This window comes from Tupaia chinensis, unplaced genomic scaffold (assembly GCF_000334495.1).
Source record: "Tupaia chinensis unplaced genomic scaffold, TupChi_1.0 Scaffold000012_1, whole genome shotgun sequence".
NCBI classification, from domain to species: Eukaryota; Metazoa; Chordata; class Mammalia; order Scandentia; family Tupaiidae; genus Tupaia; species Tupaia belangeri.
Window position 1 is genome coordinate 1,795,283 of NW_006159442.1, and position 25,759 is coordinate 1,821,041.

General features: G+C 42.6%; 1 protein-coding gene across 3 annotated transcripts in view; it reads right to left on the bottom strand.

The window, feature by feature from the left end:
• ATP8B1 (ATPase phospholipid transporting 8B1) overlaps positions 1-25,759 on the bottom strand; it is a 158,898-nt gene that overhangs the window by 25,685 nt on the left and 107,454 nt on the right. For 2 of the 3 annotated variants that reach the window (XM_027768129.1, XM_027768099.1), the window contains 6 exons: positions 22,430-22,620; positions 18,089-18,297; positions 15,164-15,216; positions 14,316-14,472; positions 5,266-5,454; positions 2,555-2,667 (listed from right to left, as the gene is read on the bottom strand). In XM_027768129.1, coding sequence (XP_027623930.1) covers positions 2,555-2,667; positions 5,266-5,454; positions 14,316-14,472; positions 15,164-15,216; positions 18,089-18,297; positions 22,430-22,620 — 912 coding nt within the window. The remainder of the gene's footprint in view (positions 1-2,554; positions 2,668-5,265; positions 5,455-14,315; positions 14,473-15,163; positions 15,217-18,088; positions 18,298-22,429; positions 22,621-25,759) is intronic. The other variant, XM_006139916.3, reaches the window with a different exon arrangement.

Below are 25,759 nucleotides of genomic sequence, written 5' to 3' on the forward strand. Positions count from 1 at the left end.
CAAGACAACAGAACTGGTTCAACCAGGGTTTGCTTTCAAAGATTCTCTGGAAGGTTCTTTCTGCATCTATTTGATTAGATTGTCATTACTCACATCCTCAAGAGAACTTGTCCATCTTAACTGCATTAGGGTCAGTACATAATCTGTTTTTTAAAATTATTTATTTAATTGTATTTATTATTAGTATTATTTTTTTAATTATTATTATTTTTTTTTTTGGAGAGATTTTCACTGTAGGGCGCGTGCGCTCGCCAGACAGACAGAGAGAGACATAGAGACAGAAAGCGAGAAATCACCCCCCAGGGGGGATGGTCACGCCGCAATCCCTTCTCCTCCATTCTCCTCTCGGGATCTTGGGCACGCACGCACACGCGCCCGGCATGAGTTTTAAGCCACCGGGTCCGGGACACGAACTGCGGTCAACTACGTGGGAGTCCAGCGACATAGCCATTACGCTAACTGCTGGTTCCCATTAGTATTATTTTTAATTTGCTATTGGGTATGTGTGCTCACCAGAGAGAGAGACACAGAGAGGAAGAGTGAGAAAGCAAGCTGCCAGGTCTGGGACGTGAACTGCAGTCGGCCATGTGGGAGTCCAGCATCTTAAACCACCACGCCACTTGCTGGCTCCAGTATATAATCTTAAAATATGACCCCCCATTTAGTAAACAACATATTGATCAGGCTTTTCTATGAAGGCCCTTTGTTTAATTCTAAAACTCATCCTATCCTAAAATAAAGGGAAGAAAACACTTTTTATGATGTACCCAAGCTGGGAACTACACCAGACGCTTTCTCTCTCTTGCAACAGCCCTTCATGGTAGGAATTATCCCTTCTCTCTTTCACAGGGAGGATGAATGGTTTGTATCAACCTTCTTTTTTATTTTTTTCCTTTTTTTTGGAGAGGTTTTGGTTATAGGGCGCGTGTGCTCGCCAGATAGACAAAGAGAGACAGAGAGATAGAAAGCGAGAAATCACCCCCCAGGGTGGATGGCCACGCCGCAATCCCTTCTCCTCCATTCTCCTCTCGGGATCTTGGGCATGTACGCACACGTGCCTGGCGTGAGTTTAAGCCACCGGGTCCGGGACTCAAACCGCGGTCGACTATGTGGGAGCCCGCGAGCATAGCCATTACGCCAACTGCTGGTCCCCCCCCTTTTTTTTTTCAAAGAATTATTTTACTTAACTTTATTTATTCATTTATTTATTTTAATCTGACCAGAGAAGAACAGAGCAAAAGAGAGAGAGAGAGAAAGTGAGAAGGCAAGCTGTCAGGTCCGAGACTTAAACCACGGTCAGCCATGTGGGAGTCCTTAACCACCACGCTACCTGCCAGTCCTCAACCACCTTTTAAGTGAAGAGGCAGAACAGGGACCTCAGGATCTGACTTATCTTCATATCTCACTGCCTTTGTTACACAGAATCAAAGCAATACGAGGATTTGCTGATAATTCAAAAAGTGGAAATTCCGGAAACATTCTGAGTAGCTGCAACATCACTAAACAAGTATTCGGCTCCCTAAGCTAAGGACTTTGAGGTAATTAAGAGCAAACTGTTTTCCTAACAAAGGTATCAGAACTCAAAAATGATCCAATACAAGGAACCAGCAGTTAGCGTAATGGCTATGTCGCTGGACTCCCACGTAGTCGACCGCGGTTCGCTTCCCGGACCCGGTGGCTTAAAACTCACGCCGGGCGTGTGTGCATGCGTGCCCAAGATCCCGAGAGGAGAATGGAGGAGAAGGGATTGCGGTGTGACCATCCCCTCTGGGGGGTGATTTCTCGCTTTCTATCTCTTTGTCTCTGTCTGTCTGGCGAGCGCACGCGCCCTATAGCAAAAAAAAAAAAACTCTCAAAAAAAAAAAATGATCCAATACATGACTTTGTCATCCTATCATATACCAATACTCTCCTTCCCTCACTCTGTACCTAGTTAGTGGAGTTCTTTTTCCTTTTCTTTAAAATTTTTTACTGTAGGTCAGGTGTGCTCACTAGAGGAAGACAGAAAGATAGAGAAAGAGGGTGATTTTCTCACCCCTTGAGAGGGATGACCACACCACAATTCTTTCAACTCCATTCTCCTCTTGGAATTTTGGGCGCACACACACCCAGCGTGTTTTTCAAGCTTCCCAGTTCAGGATTCAAACTGTGCACATAGCCATGTGGGATCCAGAGCCTTAACCTCTATGAGATCCACTAGCCCTAAATTGGTGGTGTTCTTGGGGCCACACAGATAGTAGGACTATAGCATAGTAGAGTGGTGTAATTTGCTCAAGCTCACTGGACAGAGAGACAAGCCATTCCCTAATGTTACTACTGTAATCCTGCAGATCTGGATGCTGGGAAGGTGCACCCTGGTCATTTCCGAGGACTCAGTGACAGGAGGCGCACTGGAACCCAGTTGATTATATTCCTACGTTGATCCTTTTCCCACTCACCTACTCCAAAGCAAGGGGAGGTCAACAGTTAACTTACAGCTTTCACTTGTGTATGGGAGACAGCACCAGAAAGTGAGATCAGAATCTGAAGCAGAAAGAGTATAAGTGATGCTTACGTCCAGGGCATCCTGCGTCTCTTGCTTTGTAGGATTCATGCGGTGTAACCGTTCGTAAATCACAGTGTCTGCACCTTTACAATAAAGCCTGATACTGCCTTCAGGGGTTCTTACTGGAGAAAGGAAGGAAAGGCACAGAGAGTTAAGTCTGATTTTCTAATAGAAAACTACATTTATAAAGCTAACCTAAACTGTTACTCTGCTCGTAATTCACATTAACTTAAAATCATCAATGCAACTAGAAACGTGTTCTCAACGAAGAAGGGAGTCACTATCTAGGTTGAATGTAATTGTAAAATAAACATGAAAGATTCCTTAGAGTCACCTCTTTCCCATCTCCTTATTCATATTTGCTGACTCCCTACTAAGTGTCATGCCCTGAGCTTAATTAGTTACTTAATTAGTTACTTAATTCCATAGACTTTCCTATGGCCATGCCAACCAACAGGAGTCTTTGCCTCTGAGGAAGCTCACAACATTTACTGTCTTTAATGCTCAGACCAAAGCACCAGTCTCTGCGGCCATTTTTTGCAGTTTTTGGTCTGTGCAATTTATTATAGTCATAGTGTGTGCCTCATTGCTAATTAGATTTTAAGTTTTTCAAAGTAGATGTCCAGTGTGATAAGTTGTGTAGATGTGTGTTAGGCACACAAAATATGCCTAGTGTGAGGGCAGCAGACAGTTAAAAATTCAATAACACAGTAGAGAAGGCTTGTGGACTTCACCATAATCATATGATCCAAGTTAAGATCCTCAATCATGAAACAAACCGGCACAATGATGGGGCACATGGAGAAGGGCATGGCACTGCTTATGCATTCACCCTGCCCACAACGTTTAGCATGAATCGAATCAGAGGGAATATCAGACACACCCACATCACAGATATTTTGCAGATAACTGGTCTGTACTTTTAAAAAATGTCAGTATATGAAAGGTCAAAAAAAGGCCGAAGAACTGTTCTTGATTCAAAGTCGTGGTCACCTAATGCAATGCATGATCTTGGATTGGATCCTGGTCCAGAAAAACATTTACGTCTTAAGGACAAAAGAAGGAAAAAAAACACTTTCCTGACAATCTTTGGAAAAGTCTGTAGATTAGAGAATAATACTGTATCATGTTAAACTTTCCGATTCTGATTACTGCACTGTATATATAAGTGGATGTTCTTGTTCTTAGGAAACGTCTACTAAAGGATTTAGGGGAAAGAGACAATAGGTCTACAATTAAATATATAAGTGGATGTTCTTGTTCTTAGGAAATGTCTACTAAAGGATTTAGGGGAAAGAGGCATTAGGTCTACAATTAACTCACAAATAGCTCAGAAAATGATACATGTACATATACTGAAATTGACAAAGAAAATGGGACACATGTTAACAGTTGGTGGATATGGAAGAGTACACAAGACTTCTTTTAAACAAGCCTTGCCAATTTTCTATAAGTTTGAAATTATTCCAAAAAATTAACTTTTAGAAAGCCACCTGGGGTGGCCCCAACGCTTACTGGTTAAGGAAGCTAGACATAACACGGCCAACAGTGGTTCAAATCTCAGCCCCAGAGGCTTGAAAAACATGCTGGGCATATGCATGTATATCCCTAAATTCCTATAGGATGGAAAAATGCAGAAGAAGGAGCTGCAGCATGACCATATCCCCATTGGAAGGTGCTTTCTCCCTCTCCCTCGCTGTCTCTCACTGGCAATATTAAAACAAATAGCAAAAATCAAACAGCAAACAAAAAAGCAAGCAAGCAATTATCATCTTCACTTGTTATGGGCCTGGACTGGAGGTACAATTTTGATTCGTAAGCACAGCACTGCCTTTCTCAGATCTTCTCCTCTGAGTCCTCTCTTCCTTGACATCCACTGTAGGAGTAAAGAGCTCAGAGGAACTTAAAAAAACTTTTTTTTTTTTTTTAAATATGGCATGGGTGGTACTCTAAGCTGTCTACCTGGCACTTAGGGCATGTCACATCTGCCACCTACCATTGGCAGCCCATATGGTTCAAGCATGTTAACAGCATTTGCAAGACTCATATAGACTGTGGCTGTGTTTGAGTAGTGGACACAATAAAGAAGATAAAAATACTGGTTTCAGTCTGCAGGAAATCTCTATTCAGCACCTGCTTTCTCCTGGCATCGGGCAATTAAAATGGGCGAGAGGCAGTACCTAAATGAGTGATACGCAGACATACTCCGGGAGGAGACCTACCAATGACAGACATTCGCTTCCGGTCACTGTTGAAGTCTAAAAGGGCAAGGACGTCGTAGGTCCGTTCAGTGCCCAGCTCACTGATGGTGATTGTGTTCTGCGTCCTGGCGAGGAAGGCAAAGCCAAAGTTCCTGGCAGCATTGACTAGGGCACCTTCATCAGGAGAGGCGGCCTGGTAGTTGATATGACCTACCAAGGAAAACAGGCGTAAAATCCCAGATAAGCTGTCAAACCAAACACATAGCTGATCCTTGAGTTCTTCTCTGAGGTTCCTGTGAGGTAAGGATGTACCACAGAGCCCAAAGCACCCCCAATAAAGATTTTGCCAAAATCAAAACCTTTTATGTGAACTTAAAAAATTTTTGATTTATAGACAATAATATTAAGTAAATTAGAAGTAAAACAATGGGCAAAAACTCCTGGCATCGGGCAATTAAAATGGGCGAGAGGCAGTACCTAAATGAGTGATACGCAGACATACTCCGGGAGGAGACCTACCAATGACAGACATTCGCTTCCGGTCACTGTTGAAGTCTAAAAGGGCAAGGACGTCGTAGGTCCGTTCAGTGCCCAGCTCACTGATGGTGATTGTGTTCTGCGTCCTGGCGAGGAAGGCAAAGCCAAAGTTCCTGGCAGCATTGACTAGGGCACCTTCATCAGGAGAGGCGGCCTGGTAGTTGATATGACCTACCAAGGAAAACAGGCGTAAAATCCCAGATAAGCTGTCAAACCAAACACATAGCTGATCCTTGAGTTCTTCTCTGAGGTTCCTGTGAGGTAAGGATGTACCACAGAGCCCAAAGCACCCCCAACAAAGATTTCGCCAAAATCAAAACCTTTTACGTGAACTTAAAAAATTTTTGATTTATAGACAATAATATTAATTAGAAGTAAAAAAAAAAAAAAAAAAAAAACAGGGAAAAAATTCATAATCTCAACATCCAGAGGAAAAACACTATTGACATTTTATGGTTCCTCCCTTCCTTTTATAAAATTCCTGTTTCTGAAATAGTTTCTATCAGGCTGACTATACAGTTATATCCTGATTATTGAGTAAGATGCCATATCTTTATTTTTTAAGAATTATTTTATTTAACTTTATTTATTTTAATTTGACCAGAGAGGGACAGAGAGAAAGAGAGAGAGAAGGAAAGTGAGAAAGCAAGATGCCAGGTCCAGGACTCAAACCATCGTTGGCCATGTGGGAGTCCAATGCCCTTAACCACCACACCACCTGCTGGCCCCAAGTATGCTGCCATACCTTTTAAAATTCTTTATAAACATTATAACTATTACTTTATTCATAAAGAGAATATTCAGAAAGAGAGTGAATGAACCACTCATGCTAAAGTCTGGTTGTATTTTGATCCCCTTCCCACAGCCCTCCAGCCAGGTGCACATAAACATTATTTTAATGAACATAAACATGCTATCGTTTCCCCAGTATAGTCACTTGATTTATTTCCAAAAGTTTTTGTTCTCAGAAATAACATTGTAGCCCAGTTGCAGCGGTACACAGGTAATGCCCCTGCCTGGAAGTCTGGAAGCTGCATGGGAGCCCAGGTTCAGTTCCCAGGCCAATTTGAACATGCCAGGTGCAGTTAGTTGTGTGAACCTCCCAACCTAGATAACTGGGAGGCTGGGGCAAGAAGACTGTGACTATAACTGGTAAAGATACCTATCTGTTTCTCCCTTTCCCTCTCTCACTTTTTCTTTCATTTAAAACAACAACGACAAAAATCCCAACATCATAATAATCTTCTATTTGTACATGTGTGTACGTGCAAAGGTTCTTCTGTTTCTCTTTTATAAAGATAGATTCCTAGTACTGAAACTATTGAGCTAGAGGACTCTGGTGATTTTGAAGCCCATTGGTATACATAAAATTACTAATTTGTTTTTTAAAAGGGTTGTACCAGTTTATCTTCCCTTAAGAGAAGTGTGCTTACTTCATCATATCTATCCTTAAGAACAACAAAACTCATCCCAATCAATATCTCGACAGTTAAAAGTTAAGTAAAATAGAGACTAGATAGATCAGCAGGTGACATGGTGATTGAGGCAGCTGGACGCCACATGGCTGGCTCTACAGTTTGAGTCCCAGAGGGCAGCCTAAAAACATGCTAGGTACATGTGTGTGCATGTGTGCCCAAAATCCTGAGAGGAAAATGGAGAAGGGATTGCACTGTGGCCATCTTCCTAAAGGGTGACTTCTCACTTCCTCCCTCCCTCTCTCTCTCTCTCGTGAGTACACATGCCCTATGAGAAAAACAAATCCTTAAGAAAGAAAGAAAGAAAGAAAGAAAGAAAGAAAGAAAGAAAGAAAGAAAGAAAGAGAAAGAAAGAAAGAAAAGGAAAGGAAGTTAAGCTATAGAAAACTGCCTTTTTACCCACCTAGTACACTTCAACACAAGGACAAATCTCACAATCTCACAATCCCTCTCTCTCTCTCAGAGCAGCCAGGCACAAAAGAGTATGTCCTCTCCTGATTCTACTAGACAAACAAAACCTGATGAAGCCAATTCCTGGTATTCAGTCAGGAGAGTAGTTTCTTAGAGGGATAATGACTGAAAGGGGACACAAAAAAGGCATCTGGTGATCGATAGTTTCTTTGTTTTCATTTTTAAAATCTAGGTGCTCATTGCAAGGGTATATTTATTTTGTGAAAATTCATTGAACTGTCTTATGATAAAATACAAGTCTCTGTACACACATTGTACTTAATAAAAAGTTTTAAAAGAATACTCTGCCTATCCAAGATTTTCTCTTTTTCTCTGTTTCTATTATTTTCTGCCTTGAAACAGAAAAAAAAATGTATTTCCATGGTTAGATATTTTTGTACTGAAAAGAGCATCTAATTTTCCACCATGGTTAGACCAGGATACAGGCCATGGACAGGTGGAAAACTTTTTAAACCTTCATCTACTTAGAAGATAAAAGCTCCAGGATGAAGGGTTATAGGTTAAGCTTAGCACCTCATCCTTCCGTTCCTTCACGTACCAGCTCAGATGATTCACTGTAATTAAGTCAGGATCAATCACTTCCAATTAGTACTTACACATGACACTTCAAGTTCTTTCTCTATGCATTCACCCAGAAAGTCACAGACCTGAAGTTATAAACGTACTTGCTAAATGCAGACACTCTACAAACACACACAAATGCCAGAGGACAAACTATTTAACCATAGCTAAATACGCAGTGGGAAGAACAAAGTCCCCTCTTCAGTCATTTTAGCTGGAGCAATGATAGACTGCATAATATTAATGTCAAACTTACTTTCAATAGAAACAAGAAAGAAAATCAGAGGGCTAACCCCATAGTGCTGTGGCTAAGTGCTGCCCAGAAGGAAGCTGGATCACACCTGGTGGACAAGGGTCTGAGCCCTGGTCTTGGTGGCTTGAAAAACATGCTGGGTATATACATGTGCCCAGGATCCTGAAGGGCTGAAGGAAAAGGACTGCAGCACGACCAGCCCTGACAGGGCTGTTCTATCGCTCTTTCTCTATGTACTCTGGCATTAAGAAAAAGAGGAGCCAGTAGATAGCGTGGTGAATGAGACACTGGACTCCCTCATGGCCAACCATGGTTTAAATCCTGGACCTGGCGGCTTGCTTTCTCACTCTTTTTCTGTCTCTTTGTCACTCTGGTGAGTGCACATGCTCTAGAGCAAATTAAAATAATAAGTAAAATAATAATTAAAAAAGAATTTAGAAAAAAGAAAAAAATTAATAAAAAGAATGATAAATTTTTCATCAGCTACATAATCATAACCAGAGTAAATAATGTGATGCTTTCATTACTAAAGGAAAAAGAAAATCCTGCCATCATGTTTTGATAATGGAATTACAGAATTACAACTAACACAGATGGTAAGAACTTCAGAGACCTGTTCTAAACTCTAACTTTATGTTCTCAGGAAGAAACTTGGATCGCAAAACAATCCTCTGAAGAAAACTCTTTGTTTTCTTCATGCTTAGATGCAACCAGAAAGATCACCTTTTTTTTTTTTTTTTTTTTTTTTTAAGAGAGATTTTTGCTATAAGGGCACGTGTGCTCACCAGAGAGACAGAGAGAAAGTGAGAAATCACCCCTCAGGGAGGCTGGCCAAGCCACAATCCCCTCTCTATTATCCTCTTGGGATTTGGGGCTTGCATGCACACACACACCCAGTGTGTTTCAAACCACTGGGTCCAGGACTCAAACCACGGTCAGCCATGTGGGAGTCCAGCACAGTAACCACTATGCTGCCTGCTGGTTCCCCTCCCCTTTTTTTTCTAGACTAACTCATGGGTCATGAAATTCATACAAACAAAAAGGCACTCAAACCAAAAATCCCACCTCTCATCCACATTTTCTAGCTTCTATGGCTGATAATATCACCGGGGATCTTCCAGTCACCAGTCCTGAAATTAGCTACCTTTCAGAAATCAAGTTTCCCCTCCATCCTCTCATTCTCTTCAAGTCATTTGGCAAAAGAACATTTCCCACAGTTATGACTTCTTCATCTTCCCAAAGAAGACCCCTAATCCAGACCACCTGTGCCTTCTCCAGGCTATCAGACCCACTGCAATCCTTAAGCAAGCTCTCTGACCCTCCAGGGGATACAAAAGCTTCCAAGCCTTCACCCAGCTCTCACGTGGCTTTTGTGGGAGGCAGGTGTCTCAGATGGCCCCAAGACTCCTGTCCCAACGGTGTACAGTCAAACACTAATCTAGGTATGTTGCTGCGAAAGAATTTTGCAGATGTAATTAGGATCCTAATCAGGTGATTTTGAGAGAGGGAGATTATCTAGTTGCTCCTGGCCTAATAACATAAGCCTTGAAGAGAAAGATTTTGAACATTAAAAGGAGTTTAATTTAAGGAAGAGTCTATGCTGCTGGCTTTGAAAATGGAGGGATCCAACTGGCAAGAAATGAGGGTGGCTTCTAGGGGCAGAGTGCAACCTCAACTGACAGCCAGCAAAGACATGGAGACTTCAGCTTTCCACGTGCAGAAAACTGAATCCTGCTGCAATCACATGAGCTTTGAAGAGGACACCAGCCTGATTTTAATGAGATGCTCAGCAGAGAATGCCATCATGCCATGTCAGACTTTAGACCTACAAACCTGTATGCTAGTAAGTGTGTTTGTTTTTAAGGTTTTTGCCATAGGCTACATGCACTAGCTTGAGAGAGAGAGAGAGAGAGAGAGAGAGAGAGAGACTCCCCGCTATGGGAGATGAACATGATTCAATCCCTTTTCCATTTTTCTCCTGGGCATGCACACATGCATGCCTGGCATGAGTGTCCAACCACTGGGTCCAGGACTTGAACCATGGTCGACCATGGGGGAATCCAGTACCTTAACCACCATGCCCCTATTTTGGACAGGACTGGAGTGAGTCTGAATCTGCCTGTTGACCCAATTTTTTTTCTTTTTTTTTAGTTTTTTTGTCAGAAGGCATGTGCGCTCACCAGAGAGAGACAGAGGAAGAGCTAGAGAAGGAAAGTGAGAAATCACCCCCCAAGGGAGATGTCCACATTGTCCTCTCAGGATCTTGGGCATGCACACACAGGGGCTGGCATGATTTTCACGCTGCCATGTCTGGGACTTGAACTATAGTTGGCTATGTGGGAGTCCAGCATTTTAACCACCATACCACCTGCTGGCCCCAATAAGTGGGTGTTTTAAGCTGCTTAGTTCCACTAATTCATTACAGAGTAACAGAAAAGGAAAGTAGACTCTCCAAACTCAGCTGCTACGTGTACTCAACACTCAGGCCACACATTGCCTATGGAAGATGATGGTAATGGCAACATGTGTGAAAAGATTTCTCCTCACCCACTGATGTCATGCAGAATGGAAGACTAGCCAGTCTCCACCATCCTTAAAGACAATGAGACCATAAGAGCAAAGGGGCAGGAACATGGTAGCCTGGACTGGAGCGAGTCTGAATCTGCAGGGTGACCCAAGGCAGGTCCCTCACACTTTTTTGGGTCTATAACACTAGGAGACGTGGCCCCCAAAGTCCCTTCCAAGTGATCTTTTCAAGGTACTTTATGGATTAAAGGCAAAACCAATACCTTCTCTGACCTCCTTTCCACACCGAGTTGTCAGAAAAGTCATGCTGCAATTTTGCATAGGAAAAACATGTCATGGGACCAGTAGGTGGCATAATGATTATGTTGCTGGACTCCTATGTAGCTGACAAAGGTTTGAGTACTGGACCCGGCAGCTTAAACTCACACCAGGTGTATGTGTGTGCATTCCCAAAGTCCTGAGAGGAGAATGGAGGAGAAGGGATTGCAGTATGGCCATCCCCCGGGGGATTTCTTGCCTTTGGTCTCTCTAGTGAGCATGCATGCCCTATAGCAAAGTCCCTTTAAAAAAATAAAAAGCAAAGAAAAATATAGAGCATGGCTTTTCTATCAACCCGATAGCAGCGCCCCTAGTCTCTATCATGATGGCTAGAGCAATTGCCTATCATATACTGGGTGAAGAAAGATGCCCCAGCGTCTATGCCTCTTTGCTTGAGCTGCCAGTGGGACAGAGTGGCAGAGTGTAAGATGAGAAAAGGCCTCGAATATCCACCCTTCCTATTGCAGCATGGAGGAAGCACATGCTCAGACAGAAACCAATTAAGGTGGTTCACTTCCAGTTTACAGTCCAGGGCTTTTTTTTTTTTTTTTGGGTGTGTTCTATAGGGTGTATGCGCTTGCCAGAAAGACAGAGAGAGAGACAGAAGGAGAGAAATCACCTCCCAGGGGGGAATGGCCACACCACAAACCCTTTTCCATTCTCCTCTCAGGATCTTGGGCAGGTACGCACACGCACCCGGTGTGAATTTAAGCCACCAGGTCTGAGACTCGAACCGTGGTCAACTACATGGGAGTCCAGCAACATAGCCATTATGCTAATTGCTGGTCCCAGGGCTCTTCTACTAGTATTCCCAGGAAAAACATCTGTCCAACCACATGGTAAGGTGGCCTGAAAGTTCTCAAAATACCAACATATACTCAGACAAAAACAGAATGATTTTACTGATGAGTTGAAATAATGCTTAGCAATGCTGTGCTAAATAGCATACTTAATCCTTACTGACAAGTACCATCTGCTTGGCTAGTCAAGCAGACTTTGACCTCTGCTTCCACAATTCATAACATGGTATCTTCTCTTTCTATCCTTACCCACTTCGCCTATGAACAGTTCCTGCAACGTACCAGCCCCAGTTCGAACTCTATCTCACTTTATTGCACTATTAGATATATCCTTGGAGAGTGGCTTTTTTGTTTCGTTTTGTCTGTTTGTTTGCTTAAACCTCCTGAGTGGTTTTTTGTTTTGTTTTGTTTGTTTGTTTGCATAAACCTCCTGACAAACAGCTTCTATGCATTTAGTTGTTAGCCATATTCCTTCTCTGGAGATTTTATATCTGCTAAACGTAAAATATCATGGTTGGAAACAGGAAGAAACTTTCGTTTGCTGCACTGTTGAAGTAAAAAGTGGAGAATGGGGGGACGGCCCTGTGGCACAGCCATTGAAGGGCTATGCCCTGGAAGCCAGGTCCCACATGGCTGACCAAGGTTCAAGTTTAGGTGCATGCGTGCCCAGGATCCTGGCAGGATGGAGAGCAGAGGAAGAAGAACTGTAGTCAGTGACTGCACCCCATCATGGAGGATGAGTTTACTCTTTGTGTCTCTTTCTCTGGTGAGCACACTCATTCTAGCAATTAAAAAAAGAAAAAGAGAGAGAGGGAAATGAAAAAAAAAATTGGCAAGGAATGGAGTAAAGTGGATAAAGTGAAGGCAGACTGTGAGTTATTTCAGACATATCCAAAGAACTCTTCTGCTCTTTGTCTACTGGCCACGTGCGCCTAATCCATCATGTCCATCTGTGATAGAGTGAAGGTCTCAGCAGCCTGGGATGAACGTGCTGTAACAGAGCCAGCACAAAACGCACGTGAGAATTCTGCAAAGGAATCTCAAAATCAGCCTTGTTGGTTCCTGAGCAAATGCACATTAATTATGGCCCTTTAAATGAAAAAGGTACTTATAGAGGGCCAGCCGTGGCTGATACTACCTCAGACCTAAGACATGTGTCGATCTAGTAAATGAAAGCATTTCTGTGGAATTATTTTGGATAAAACATTTAAAGTCTGCTTAAGATACGCATAAAGTTTGATTTTTCACTCTCAATGTAAAGTAATAAGATGGTAAGATTTTGATTCTTCTGGGAGCATGGTGGTTGGAATGCTGGCCTCCCACATGGCTGACCACAGTTCAAGTCACGGCCCTGGCAGCTTGCTTTCTCACTTATCTTCTCTCTGTCTCTCTCTGGTGAGCATACGTGCCCTATAGCATAAAAACTAAAATAATAGTACTAATAATGATGATGATAAATAAAATTAACTCTTAATATATTTGGATTCTACTATCATAATTGAAGAGCCAACCATTTCTCTTTTTTTAATTGTTAGAGGGTGTGTACATCTCTGGTATGGTTTTCCAGCCACTGGACCAGGATTTGAATCTGATCAGCTATATAGAATCTGGTTCCCTTAACACTAGGCCATGGAGCCATCCCAAGCCAACTATTTCATTTACCTATAAAATGTCATTTACAAGGCTGGTGCAGTGACCTGGTAGTTAAGCCAGTCAGATCCCACAGGGCTGAGCACAGTTAAAGTTCCTGACTCAGTGGCTTATAAAATATGCCAGGCACATGTGTGTGCATGCCTAAAATCTTGAAAGGAGGGAGATGAAGAAGAAGAAATTGCAGGGTGACCATTTCCCGTGAGAGGTGATTTAACCTCTTCTCTTTGCCTCTCACTGGCAAGCACAGACGCCCGCTAGCAAAATAAATAAATTTCATTTTAAAAGTAGTAAACCCAGGGCCAACAGATGGTGTGGTGGTTAAGGGCGCTAGACTCCCACATGGCTGACTATGGTTCAAGTCCCGGACCTGGCAGCTTTCTTTCTTTCTTTCCCTCTCTCTCTCTCTCTCTCTCTCTCCCTTGCTTGTTTGCTCTGTCCCTCTCTAGTCAAATTAAATAATAAAGTTAAATAAAATAATTTTAAAAAAGTAGTAAATTCATGCAGAGCTATATCTGTAAATAAGACATTTTTTTCAGAGAGGAGAAGCTAATTTCACAAGCTGCTGTCCACAGAGCATCCAGTGTAGCTACACACAAAGACTCACTGCTTGAGAGACCAGCAGATGGCATAATGGTTATATCACTGGACTCCTACGTAGTTGACTGTGATTCGAGTCCTGGACCACACAGCTTAAAATTCACACCAGGCACATGTGCATGCATACCCAAAATCCCAAGAGAAGGGATTATAACGTGCCCATCCCCCGGGGGGGTGATTTCTCACTTTCTATCTCTTGGTCTCTGTGTCTTGCACATGTGCCCTATAGCAAAAATCTCTCAAAAAAATAATAATAAAGACTCATAGGTTGAGGGAATGTGACTTGAGATGCCTCCCACTTCATATGCATTTGAGTCATAGGATGAGCTACCTGGAAGTTGAAATGTGGACTCCAATGCCTGAGACCCCAACACTCACCATCGGATCTATCCACCATGACCGTGTGGCAAACTGCAAGTAAGAAGAAGAACTGTCGGACTTCAGGCTCCTTCCCTGACTGGATTTGTTCAATAAGATAATGGTCATAAAATGCAAGCTTCCCATCAGCAAACTCATTCCAGCTAAAATCAACTTCCTGAAAGAAAAGGAGAAGGAAAAGAAAACATGATTTAAAAATAAAAACATAAATAAAACAAAAACAATTGTAGCGTGACAATTGATTTTTCTTTGAAGCAAGTTTTTAATTATGTAAAAATCACCTTAGGATCTTAGCACATTTTTGACATAAGCCAAATTTAAGAGAAGCTCATATTTTTCTTATAAAAAAAGGAACTCCATGATGGGTTAAATTGTGCCCCCCCCCAAAAAAAAAAAAAGATATGCTATAATCCTAACTTCTGGGGCCTAAGAATGTGGCCTTATTTGGAAGTAGGGTCTTTATAAATGTAATGAAAATAAGATGAGGTCATATTGGGTAGGGAGGGCCCCAGCTCCAATGACTGGTGTCCTTATAGGAAGCTGGACATGTGAACACAGAGCCACACAGGGCGAGCATCATGTAATAACAGAAGTAGAGATCAAAGCACCATGCCTACAAATCTACAAGCCAAGGAACACATGGGTGTGGGCAACCACCAGAAGGAAGAGGTGAGAAGGATCCTCCCCTAGAACTTTCGAAGGGAGCACAGCATGCTAACTTCTTGACTGAGAACTTCCAGCCTCCAGAACTACGAGAATACATTTCTGTTGTTTAAGCTACCCAGCTCATGATACACACATTTCAGGCCAGGAAAAGAAGACACGTCCCAAAGGAGCCCTTAACTTACAGGACTTACGTCTATTTTTCTATGACTATGTTGAGAAGCATCTCGATGATCTCCTGAAAAACAAACAGAGGAAAACAAACTGAGTCTCCACCTGTGCCCAGAGGACCCACCTTACCTGGCTTTGCTTATTTGGTCTCATGTAAGTTTTTGGATGGTCCTAGAGTTAAGAATTGTTTTTACATTTTTCAAGAGTTGTAAAAAAATGAACAAATCAAAACACACACGAAGAAAAATAAAGAATATTCCCAGTAAGCTCCATAGCATAATGTAAGTGAGTCACATCCCACATGGCTGACTGTAGCTGGCTGGCCCTAATAGCTTAAAACCCAACCAGGTACATATGAGTATACGCCCAAGTCCCAATAGGATGGAAAAATGGAGATGAAATTGTGGCAAGACCACGCCCCATGGTGTGGGGGGGTTTCTCCCTCTTCCTTTCTGGTGAGCACACATACTCTATAGCAATAAGAAAAAAACACATATATATTTTTCAATATTTATTTTTTGGTTGTGATTTTTTTAAGTTGTAGTGTCTAGAATTTATACCATGAAGCTGGCTATGTGGGAATCCAGCGTCTTAACCACAGGCTACCTGCTGGTCTCCAAATATTTAAAACTAATATATTATAAGGCCATATATGGCCTTCAAAAGCGAAAATATTCGCTATCTGGCTTTTCACAGAAAGTTTGCTGAGCCCTTATTCTATATATTCTAACATGAGGGAACTACAAAAAGTTCATGGAAAATAGAATTAAAGTACAAGTTTACTTTATTTTAGTAAAATTTTGTTTGTTTGGGGGCTGGCAGGTGGATTGGTAGTTAAGGTACTTGACTCCCACATGGTCCACCATGGTTCAAGTTTTGGACCTGGAGGCATGCTTTCCTATTTTCCCCCTCTGTGTCTCTCTCTGTTCAAATTAAAACAAATATTAATGATAGTAAATGAAATAAAATAATTCTTTAGAAAAAACATTTTGTTTGTTTTGCTTTTGCCATAGGTTGTGTGCATGTGAGAGACAGAAAGAGAGGAAGAGTGAAAAAAACAACCCCAGGGGGTATGGCCATGCCACAATCCCTTCTCCTCTAAGGATTTTGGGCATATACGCACAAGTGCTCAGCATGATTTTCAGCCACTGGGTCTAGGACTTGAACCATGGTTGGCCATGTGAGAATCTAGTGCTCTAACCACCACACCACCTAATGGCCCCAGTAAAAAATACTTTGGCAAAAAATTTTGGGAAATCATGCAGAGTTTTTTATAATATTAATTTCCCAGGAATTTTTTGAAGACCCCCATGTACTGATGTCTGTTTCTCTATTTTACAATCATCTTTGGGACCTAAATCATGTTTGAAATGCTTCCCACTGTCCCCCAACTCAGAAGGGACTGCCATCACACATGTGAAACCTCTTCCTTAACCTGCAGTGTTCCATCTTCCTCACTGAGTGAGAACGTGTTCACAGTATAGTTCTCTACACATGGAAAGTCTTTGCGCATCTCTATATCTTTTTTAAAAATTGCATTAAGTCTTTATTTAAAAATTAAGAATACTCTATCTGAATACAATATTGGCCTTAATATTGTTTACAAATATACAAAATGTTTCAAAAAATTAGAATGGAAATCCACTTTTAAAAAATTTGTGATGAAGTACACATAACATAAAATTTACTATTTTAACTATATATTTTTTGAGTGATTTTTACTATAGGGTGCATGCACTCATCAGAGATACAGAAAGTGAGAAATCACACCCTAGGAGGGATGGCCATTCCACAATCCCTTGTCCTCTGTTCTCCCCTCAGGATTTTGGGCATGCACACACATACCCAGAGTGAGTCTTAAGCTGCTGGGTCAGGAACTCGAACCACAGTTGACCATGTAAGAGTCCAGCAACACAATCATTACTCCATCTGCTGGTCCCCATCTTAACCACTTTAAGAATGCAGTTCCATGGCATTAAGTACATTCACATTGTCATGTAATTACCACCACCATCTTTCTCCAGAACGATTTTTATTTGCAAAATCAAAACTGCGTACCTGGTAAACAATAATTTCCCATTCCTCTCTACCCCAGTCTCTGGTAGCCACTATTCTACCTTGCCTCTCTGAATTTGGCTGCCCTAAGTACTCACATGTGGCGTAATACACTATGAATCATTTTGTGATTCGTTTATTTCACTTAGTGTAACAACCTCCAGGCTCATCCACATTGCAGCATGTGTTAGAATATCCCTCTTTTTAAGAGAGTGTACAGGGGCCAGTAGGTGGCATGGAGGTTAAGACACTAGACTATGGCCCACGGTGTGGTTAGAATTCTGGATCCATTGGCTTGAAAATCATGCTGGGTGCATGCACGCACATGCAAAATCCCAAGAGGAGACTGGAGAGGAAGGGACTGTGGTGTGGTTATTCCCCCTTGGGGATGCTTTCTCACTTTCTCTCTCTGGTGAGTGTACACGCCCTATAGCAGAAACTAAATATAAAAACAGAAACAGAGAGAGGGTACACAATGTTCCATGCTGCATACGTATAGCCCACATTTTGTTTATCCCTTTATCCACCATGGGCACACCTTCTGGCTACTGTGAACCATGCTATGATGAACGTGAGTGTCTCTCTCCGAGCTCCTGTTTTCAGTTCTTTTGGGTTTATCCCCTGAAGTGCAATTGCTGGCACATTCCACAATGAGTTTTGTAATGTTTGGAGGAATGTGTGTCTATCTCCGACTACTGGCCTCGCATGCATGTGTTCTCAACACCACCCACAATGCTCCTTTAACCAGTGAGGGACAAGCACCAGCAGCAAGACCCCACAAGGGAGGGCATTAGCAACTCTGCAAAAGCAGCCTCTGGTCTCAACAGCGCCTGCGCACAGGAGTCAGCCCCCAGCACCAGAAAATGACGTCAGCCTTCGCTCACCATATATCTGCCCATTGATGCAGCACTTCTTGAAGGTCATGATATTCTGTGTGAGCGTCCCTGTCTTATCTGAGAAGATGTAGTGGATCTGCCCCAGTTGCTCATTCAGTGTGGTGGTCCTGGCCTTTGCTGGTGTGTCCTTCTCAGAATAGTACATCTGCAGGTCCCAGTTGATGAAATGGCTCTGTCCGAGACGAATCACCTCCACACTAGAAAGACAAAAGATTACTCTCCATGGGGCACTTTCCACCAGTGGCAGGTAGTAGATTTTATTCTCACATGTGCATACAGGGGCGAGCTGATTATCTGATGTGATGATCTGATTATTAGAATCCTCCCCAAACTCACATGTTGAAACCTGTATGGATGGGGGTCTTCAAGAGGGAATTAAGTGAATGGGAAGAGTGCTCTGATAAAAGAGGCCCCAGAGAGGAGAAGGGATTGCAGCATGGCCTTGCCCCATGGTGGGAGGAGAGGTGCTTTCTCCATCTCCTCTCTCTCTCCCTCTCTCTTTTCTGGCAAGCACCTCTATCCTCTAGCAATTTTTCTCTTTAAAAAAGAAAGAACCAAAGAGTTTATTTTGCCTGTTTTACCATGAAAGGATGCAGCAGAAGGCACCATCTATAAAGTAGAGTGGGCCATGGTCAGACACCAAATCTGCTGGCACTTTAACACTGGACTTCCCAGCCTTCAGAACTGTAAGCAATATTTATGTTGTTTCCATGTCACCAGCCTACAGTATTTTGTTATATCAAGCAGTCTGAACAGAATAAGATGTCTCCAAGAAGAAAAACTATGCTGTGGCCCATGTGCTCAGCCTCTGGGTTCTCCTCACACACACTCATTCTCCAGCTGATGATTTTAGATTAGCAGTTTCCCTCTAACTGCCTTGCTCACTGTCATCTCCCACGCACTCCCGAGCACATCCAGCCCCGGTCATAGAGCCTCATGTTCAGAACACGGAGACGAGTGGGGAACGGATGACAGGCACACTGCAGACAGAGCCATGAAATCAAGCCATTCTTACTCTTTTCTCTTTCCCCCTTGCACCCAGAGACAACTAGGATGGTCGTGTTCACCTTTGCCCCCAGCTGTAGGGCAAAGGGGACAAGGTTATCAGGTTATAGTCCCCTGGTGCTCTCAAAAAGGGCAAAAGGTTTTTGGCAAATGACTCATAAATAGTGGTCCCACATTGTGAAAAAGCACGTATTTTTTCTAAACTCGTATATAATTATAGAATATCCAAAATAAGGGACCAGCAGTTAGCATAATGGCTATGTCCCTGGACTCCCATGTAGTCAACCGCGGTTCATGTCCCAGACCTGATGGCTTAAAACTCACGCCGGGCGCATGTGTGTGTGTACCCAAGATCCCAAGGGGAGAATGGAGGAGAAGGGATTGCGGCATGACCATCCCCCCTGGGGGGTGATTTCTCGCTTTCTATCTCTCTGTCTCTCTCTGTGTGTCTGGCAAGCGCACACGCCCTACAGCAAAAACCTTCCAAAAAAAAAGAATATCCAAAATAAGATTTTCCAAAAGGATCATCTCAATTTTAAAACTATCAGGAATTAAATGTATTTCAGTTATAAGGAAACTGTTTACAAATCTAGCAATTGTTAAGTGGACAAAATGTCTTCATACAAATTAAACAGAGGGAAAAGTAATTCTTTCCCTTCTTCCCTTCCATAACTACTTCCTGAATGCCCACTAGGTGTCCAGTCTAGGTGCTGGGGACACATGGATAAACGAAACAGATAAAATCCCTGCTCATATGAGTTTACTTTCTAGTGGGAACAAATACAAAGATCCGTAATGTATACTGTATCTGGCAGTGAACATTCTCTGCGTAAAATCAAAGCAGGGGAAGGGAGACGGAGACCGACAGGGAAGAGAAGCCACGGTTAAGACAGGGTGGGTCAGGAAAGACCAAGGTGATAAGGTGATAGCTGAGCAAGGACCTGTAGGAAATGAAAGAGCAGCATGTAGATATCTAGGGAAGAATGTTCCAGGCAGAGATAAGGGTAGGTACAAAGGCCCTGTGGCAGGAGGAGTTCCGTGGTGGGGGCTCAGAGAGGTGGGTAGTGGAGCAGAAGTGTGGTCCAAGGTAAGAGTGCTGAGCCCTAGAACATGCTGGGTATTGTGGGCAATAACAAGGCCTTGATGAGTTGTTTCTGAGTGAGGTGACAAGCTACCATAGGGTAGAAGACAAAGCAGACACATTATCTGGAATGACTTGATACAACTTACATTTAAAAAGGACCATTATGGGGAGCAGCAAATGGTGTAGTGGTTATGTCGCTGGACTCCCACGTGGTCGACTGCAGTTTGAGTCCCAGACCCAGTGGCTTAAAACTCACACTGGCATGTGTGTATATACCCAAGATCCCGAAAGGAGAATGGAGGAGGAGGGACTGTGGTATGGCCATCCCTCTTGGAGAGTAATTTCTTTCTTTCTGTCTCTCTCGGGGTGTCGCGTGTTCCATAAAAAAAGCTCCTTCTTTAAAAAAAAAAAAAAAAAGAGGCCATTATGGGGCCAGACAGAAGCACATCAGTAGAGCAAGACATTCTGCAAGGCTCACCCACATGGGAAGGTTCCAGGTTCGCACCTGGACACTCCCCTGAACACGGCAGGTATGCATGTGCTTATGATCTAGAGCTGGCTGAACCAGAGGTGGACCATGGAATCAAAACGTGACAGCTTTTGTCTCTTCCTCTCTCTCTCTTTGTCTCTCTCACTCATAGAATAAATAAAACTCAAAAGAAAATGAAAGTATCTTTAGTTTTAAGAGAAATAAAAAAATTGTACTGGTCACATAACTTTTTTAACCTCAAATAACATATATATAACTTAGTTTATAAAATGCATGGATAGCCATCTGTGTAATAAATAATTTTCTTAACAAATGTAACATCTCAATTTTTTCAAAAATTAGCTGTGGAGGGGACAGGCAGTGGTGCAGCAGTAATAGCTGGACACACGTGGGTGAGGTCCTGGATTTGAGCTCTAGGACCTCCCTGAGCATGCCAGGTGCATGCACACACCTGTGCGCCAGGCTGGCGAAGCCTGGGGTCCACTGCAGTGTGAGGACCCTGTTCAGAAAAGATATCTCTCAGCCTGCCTTTCTCATAAAATACATAAACAGATGGCTGCCCTGGGGCTTTATTTCCTATAAAAAGAACAGCAACTACGTGTAATAAAATTAAAAATAAAACAAGTGCACACATAATAAAATTAAAATAAAATAAATGTATCTAATTACAGGTGTGTATGTGATCCCATAAGCCTCTGGGCTGCTCTTTATTTGAACTAAGAACAGACTCCGACTGCCAAGTGTATTCCAATACACAGTTCCTCCCCCAATAAAGGTCTAAATCCTACTGAGCGAGGATAGTGAATTTTGACATTAGGAAAAAGCAAAAAAGGAAGAACTGTCACCAGAGACAGGACCTTGACCTTCAGGAAAAAGCAAAAAAGGAAGAACTGTCACCAAACAGAGACAGGACCTTGACCTTTGTGGTGATTGAAACTGAGATAAGAAACAGCATAGTTTGAGAGGCCCAGGAAAGCTTGGAATATCCTTCCCACCAGGCAGTCCTGCCCAGGAACCCCAGTGAGTTTCAGGAACTAAAGTTATGGCAGATGGCAACAAGGATGCCTCAGATAAGAGGGTAGGAAGGGGGACCAGCAGATGGCGTAATGGTTATGTTGCTGGACTCCCCCATAGTTGACCATAGTTCCAGTCCTGGACTTGGTGGTTTAAAACTCACACCAGGAACATGTGCGTGTGTGCCCAAAACCCCTTAAAACTCACACCAGGAACATGTGCGTGTGCCCAAAACCCCTAGAGAAGAAAGGATTGTGGCATGGCCATCCCCTTGGGGGGGTGATTTCTCACTTTCTGTCTCTCTATGTTTCTCTCAGGTGAGTGCACCCACCCTTCAACAAAAACATCAAAAACAAACAAACAAAAAGAGGGTGGGAAGGCTCTGGAAGATTAAGGTTTCCCGTGACATTCTAAATTCTCACTACTCCCAGGTTCTTTGTGAAGCCTGGACTTGGAGCCTACTGAGAAGGCAATGACCACAGGAGACACGTTTGCTCTCTGAACTTCAGTAACCTTATCTGCAGAGAGGAGGAGAGAGACGTACCTGGCACAGAGTAGATACTCAAATGCTAATTTCCTTTCCCTTTATGACCCTCCGTTTGGAAATAAAAAAAGTTATGTTCTTACTTGTTCCTATGACCTTTGAAATAATTACAGCTGAAATGAAAGTGCTAAGTGGAGGAAAGATACTATATTCAGCCACTAAAGCAGAAGGCCAAAGAGAAGACAGCCTTACCTGACATAGAGGGAGATGGGCACCATGGTGTTAAGCACAATGATGTAGCCCCAGAAATTTAGGAATCCGCGGTAGGAGGGCGTGGCGTCTTCTCCATCATAGAGGTACCAGGAGTAATTGCCTACTTGTGCTTCCCAGTAGGCATGGCCGATGGCAAGTCCAGCAGAAAGCAGGATCAGAACAACAAAGATCTAGAAGACACGAGGCAGCTCAGTATTCTGAAGACGGGTTTCTAGCCCATGCGCTCCATAGATGTCAATTAACCTTACTCAGTATTTTAAGAGATGGTGATAATGTAGTAGCAGTACTCAGTAAAAGTAATACACTTAAAATAAAAACGTGCTATAAGAATGCTTCAAGAGTCTATTTGAGGGACCAGCAGATGGCGTAGTGATTATGTTCTTGGACTCCCACATAGTAAACTGTGGTTTGAGTCCAGGACCTGGTGACTTAAAACTCACACCGGATGCATGTACATGTGTGCCCAAGATCCCAAGAGGAGAATGTAGGAGAAGGGACTGTGGCATGGCCATTCCTTTCCCCCCAGGAGGTGACTTCTCGCTTTCTGTCTCTCTGTCAAGCACATGAGCCCTATAGCAAGAATTTCTCTTAAAAAAAAAAAAAGTCTCCTTGAGGGGCTAGGAGGTGGCGTGGCAGTTAAGGTGCTGGACTTCCACATGGTCGACTGCAGTTCAAGTCCCAGACCTGGTGGCTTGCTTTCTCACTTTCTGTCTCTCTGTCTCTCTCTCTCTCTCTGGTGAGCACATGTGCCCTATAGCAAATTTCAAATAATAATAATAAAAAGATCAAATAAATAATTCTGTTTTTTCTCTTTTTTTGAGAGATTTTTGCTAAAGAGCACATGCGCTTGCTGGAGAGACAGAGAGATGGAAAGCAAGAAGTCACACCTCCCAGGAGGATGGTCATGTCACAATCCCTTCTCCTCAATTCTTCCCTCGGGATTTTTGGCATGCTTACACATGTGCTCAGTGTGTTTAGAGCCACTAGGGCTGGTACTGGAACCGTGGCTTGCTATGTGGGAGTCTAGCACTGTAACCATTACACTGTCTGCTGGTCCCACCAAATAAATCTTTTTAAAAAGTTCATTTTGGGGCCAGCAGGTGGCATGGTGGTTAAGGGCACTGGACTCCCACATGGTCAACCATGGTTTGAGTCCCAGACATGGCAACTTGCTTTCTCACTTTCCCTCTTTCTCTCTTTCACTCTATTGCTCTCTGGTCAAATTAAAATAAATAAAACAAAATAAAGTTCAATAAAAATAATTCTTTAAAAAAAGTTTATTTTATTTCTATTATAGATTAATTTACCCAAAATTTCACATATAAATTCTTTTTAAAAATTATTTAATTTTTAAAATCATTATTTTATTATTATTATTTTTTAATCTGATACATACACTCACCAAAGAGACAGAGAGAGAGAGAGAGAGTGAGAAAGCAAGCTGCCAAGTCCAGGATTCAAACCGTGGTCAGCCATATGGAGTCCAGCGTCCCAACTGCTATGACACCTGTTGGTCCAAAGTAAATTATCTTTTGAAAGAGAAGATGGGGGCCAGGTGGTGGCATGACTGGATCCACCTGGGAAATGTACTGGGATCTCCCTGAACCCGCTGTGCACACATGCACCTGCCTCTGATTTGGCCGACTGAGGCTGGGGATGGCATGCAGCATGAAGGCCTTCTTCGGGGTGCCTGTCACTCTTTGTCTCATGCAAAAAATAAATAAAATTTTTTTAAAATACAAAAACCAATAAGTACATTGTGGAAATTATAAATATGTATTTACGGGATAAATTAAAGAGACAACTATCCTAGTGGTATTTTTAAAAGGATTATTTTATTTAACTTTATTTATTATTATTATTTTCCAATTTGATCAGAGAGAGACAGAGAGGGAAAGTGAGAAAGCAAGCCACCAGGTCCAGGACTTGAACTGCAGTTGGCCATGTGGGAGTCTAGCACCTTTAACCACCATGCTACCTGCTGGCCCCTCCTAGTATTTTAGTAGTTGGGTATTGGTGAGTGGGAGCAAATTTCCAGAGACAAATGGAAATTTCTAGACACAGATTCCAAAAATGCTGTATGTCAATACGGTTGGTACAGAGGGGAGGCAACGCAATCTTCGTGAGTGCTCTAGCTGTAACTACACAATGACACTGAAGACGGACATAAAACACACACACAAAATTCTCGTGAAATGTGAGAGTAGGGGAAAACAGTTTTAATCAAACGAATACAGAATCAGTTTCTTTCATTCAAAATAATTGGGACAAGAAGTGTTTCAGATACTGGATTTTTCTTTTTTGGGGTATTTTAGGATATTTGCATATATGACATAATGGGATTCAATCTAAGCATGAAATTTATTAATGTGTCCTATACTCCTTCCACCTTATATGCAGTCCTTATAGGAAATTTTACACAATCTTTCATGACTGTGACCTGTCACATGTAGTTTGGTGGGAATTTTCTACGCTGTATCAGTGCTCAAAATGTCTTGGATTTTGGAGCATTTCAGATTTCAGATTTTTGGATTAGGAATATTTAATCGGTATTAGTTTTACATGATTAAAAATATGTATGCAATTAAAGAATTTTAGGTATTATAAATCTCTTAAGCGTTTCTGCCTTGAAACTGAACTAAATACTTTTAAAAAAAATTCTCACTGGGAAGTTGAGGGGCTACTTAATATTGGGGTCAACTTATGTGCAGAAAAGAATTAACACAGTATACCTGAGACTGCTGTCCTTCAAAGTCCTGCTTATAGCATCGGTCCTAGGCTGGCATCTGGAAACTTTGATTTGGGGAGGATTTACTGATTCTGTATTTCTTATTCTCTGATAAGAATGACTCATTGTGCCAAACTGTCTGTGAAACAACACAGTATGTGGTGGCCACCTGCATGTCTCTGGGCAGTCTGGAATGTTAGCACATGCCAGGCAGAGGGTGGCCCCAGTTAAAACCGCTGGGCATGGAGCCTCTAAGGAGCTTCTCCTTAGAGCTGTCACAGACGCTGCTGTGCACTGCTGGGGGATGAAGTGCCTCCCGGGTGAGAGAAGACTCTCAGAAGCTCATGCTTCTTCCTCTGGACTTTGCCTCGTGAGCCCCTTTCCCTCTTGCTGACCTTGGCCCGTGCCCTTTTGTTGTAAGAAGTCACAGGAATGAAACGACTGTATGCCAAGTCCTGGAGTTCTCCCAGGGAGTCATGGAATCTGTGGGTGCTCTTGGGGATGCTTTTTTTTTTTTTTGAGAGGTTTTTTTGCTATAGGGCGGGTGTGCTCGCCAGGCAGACAGAGACAGAGAGACAGCA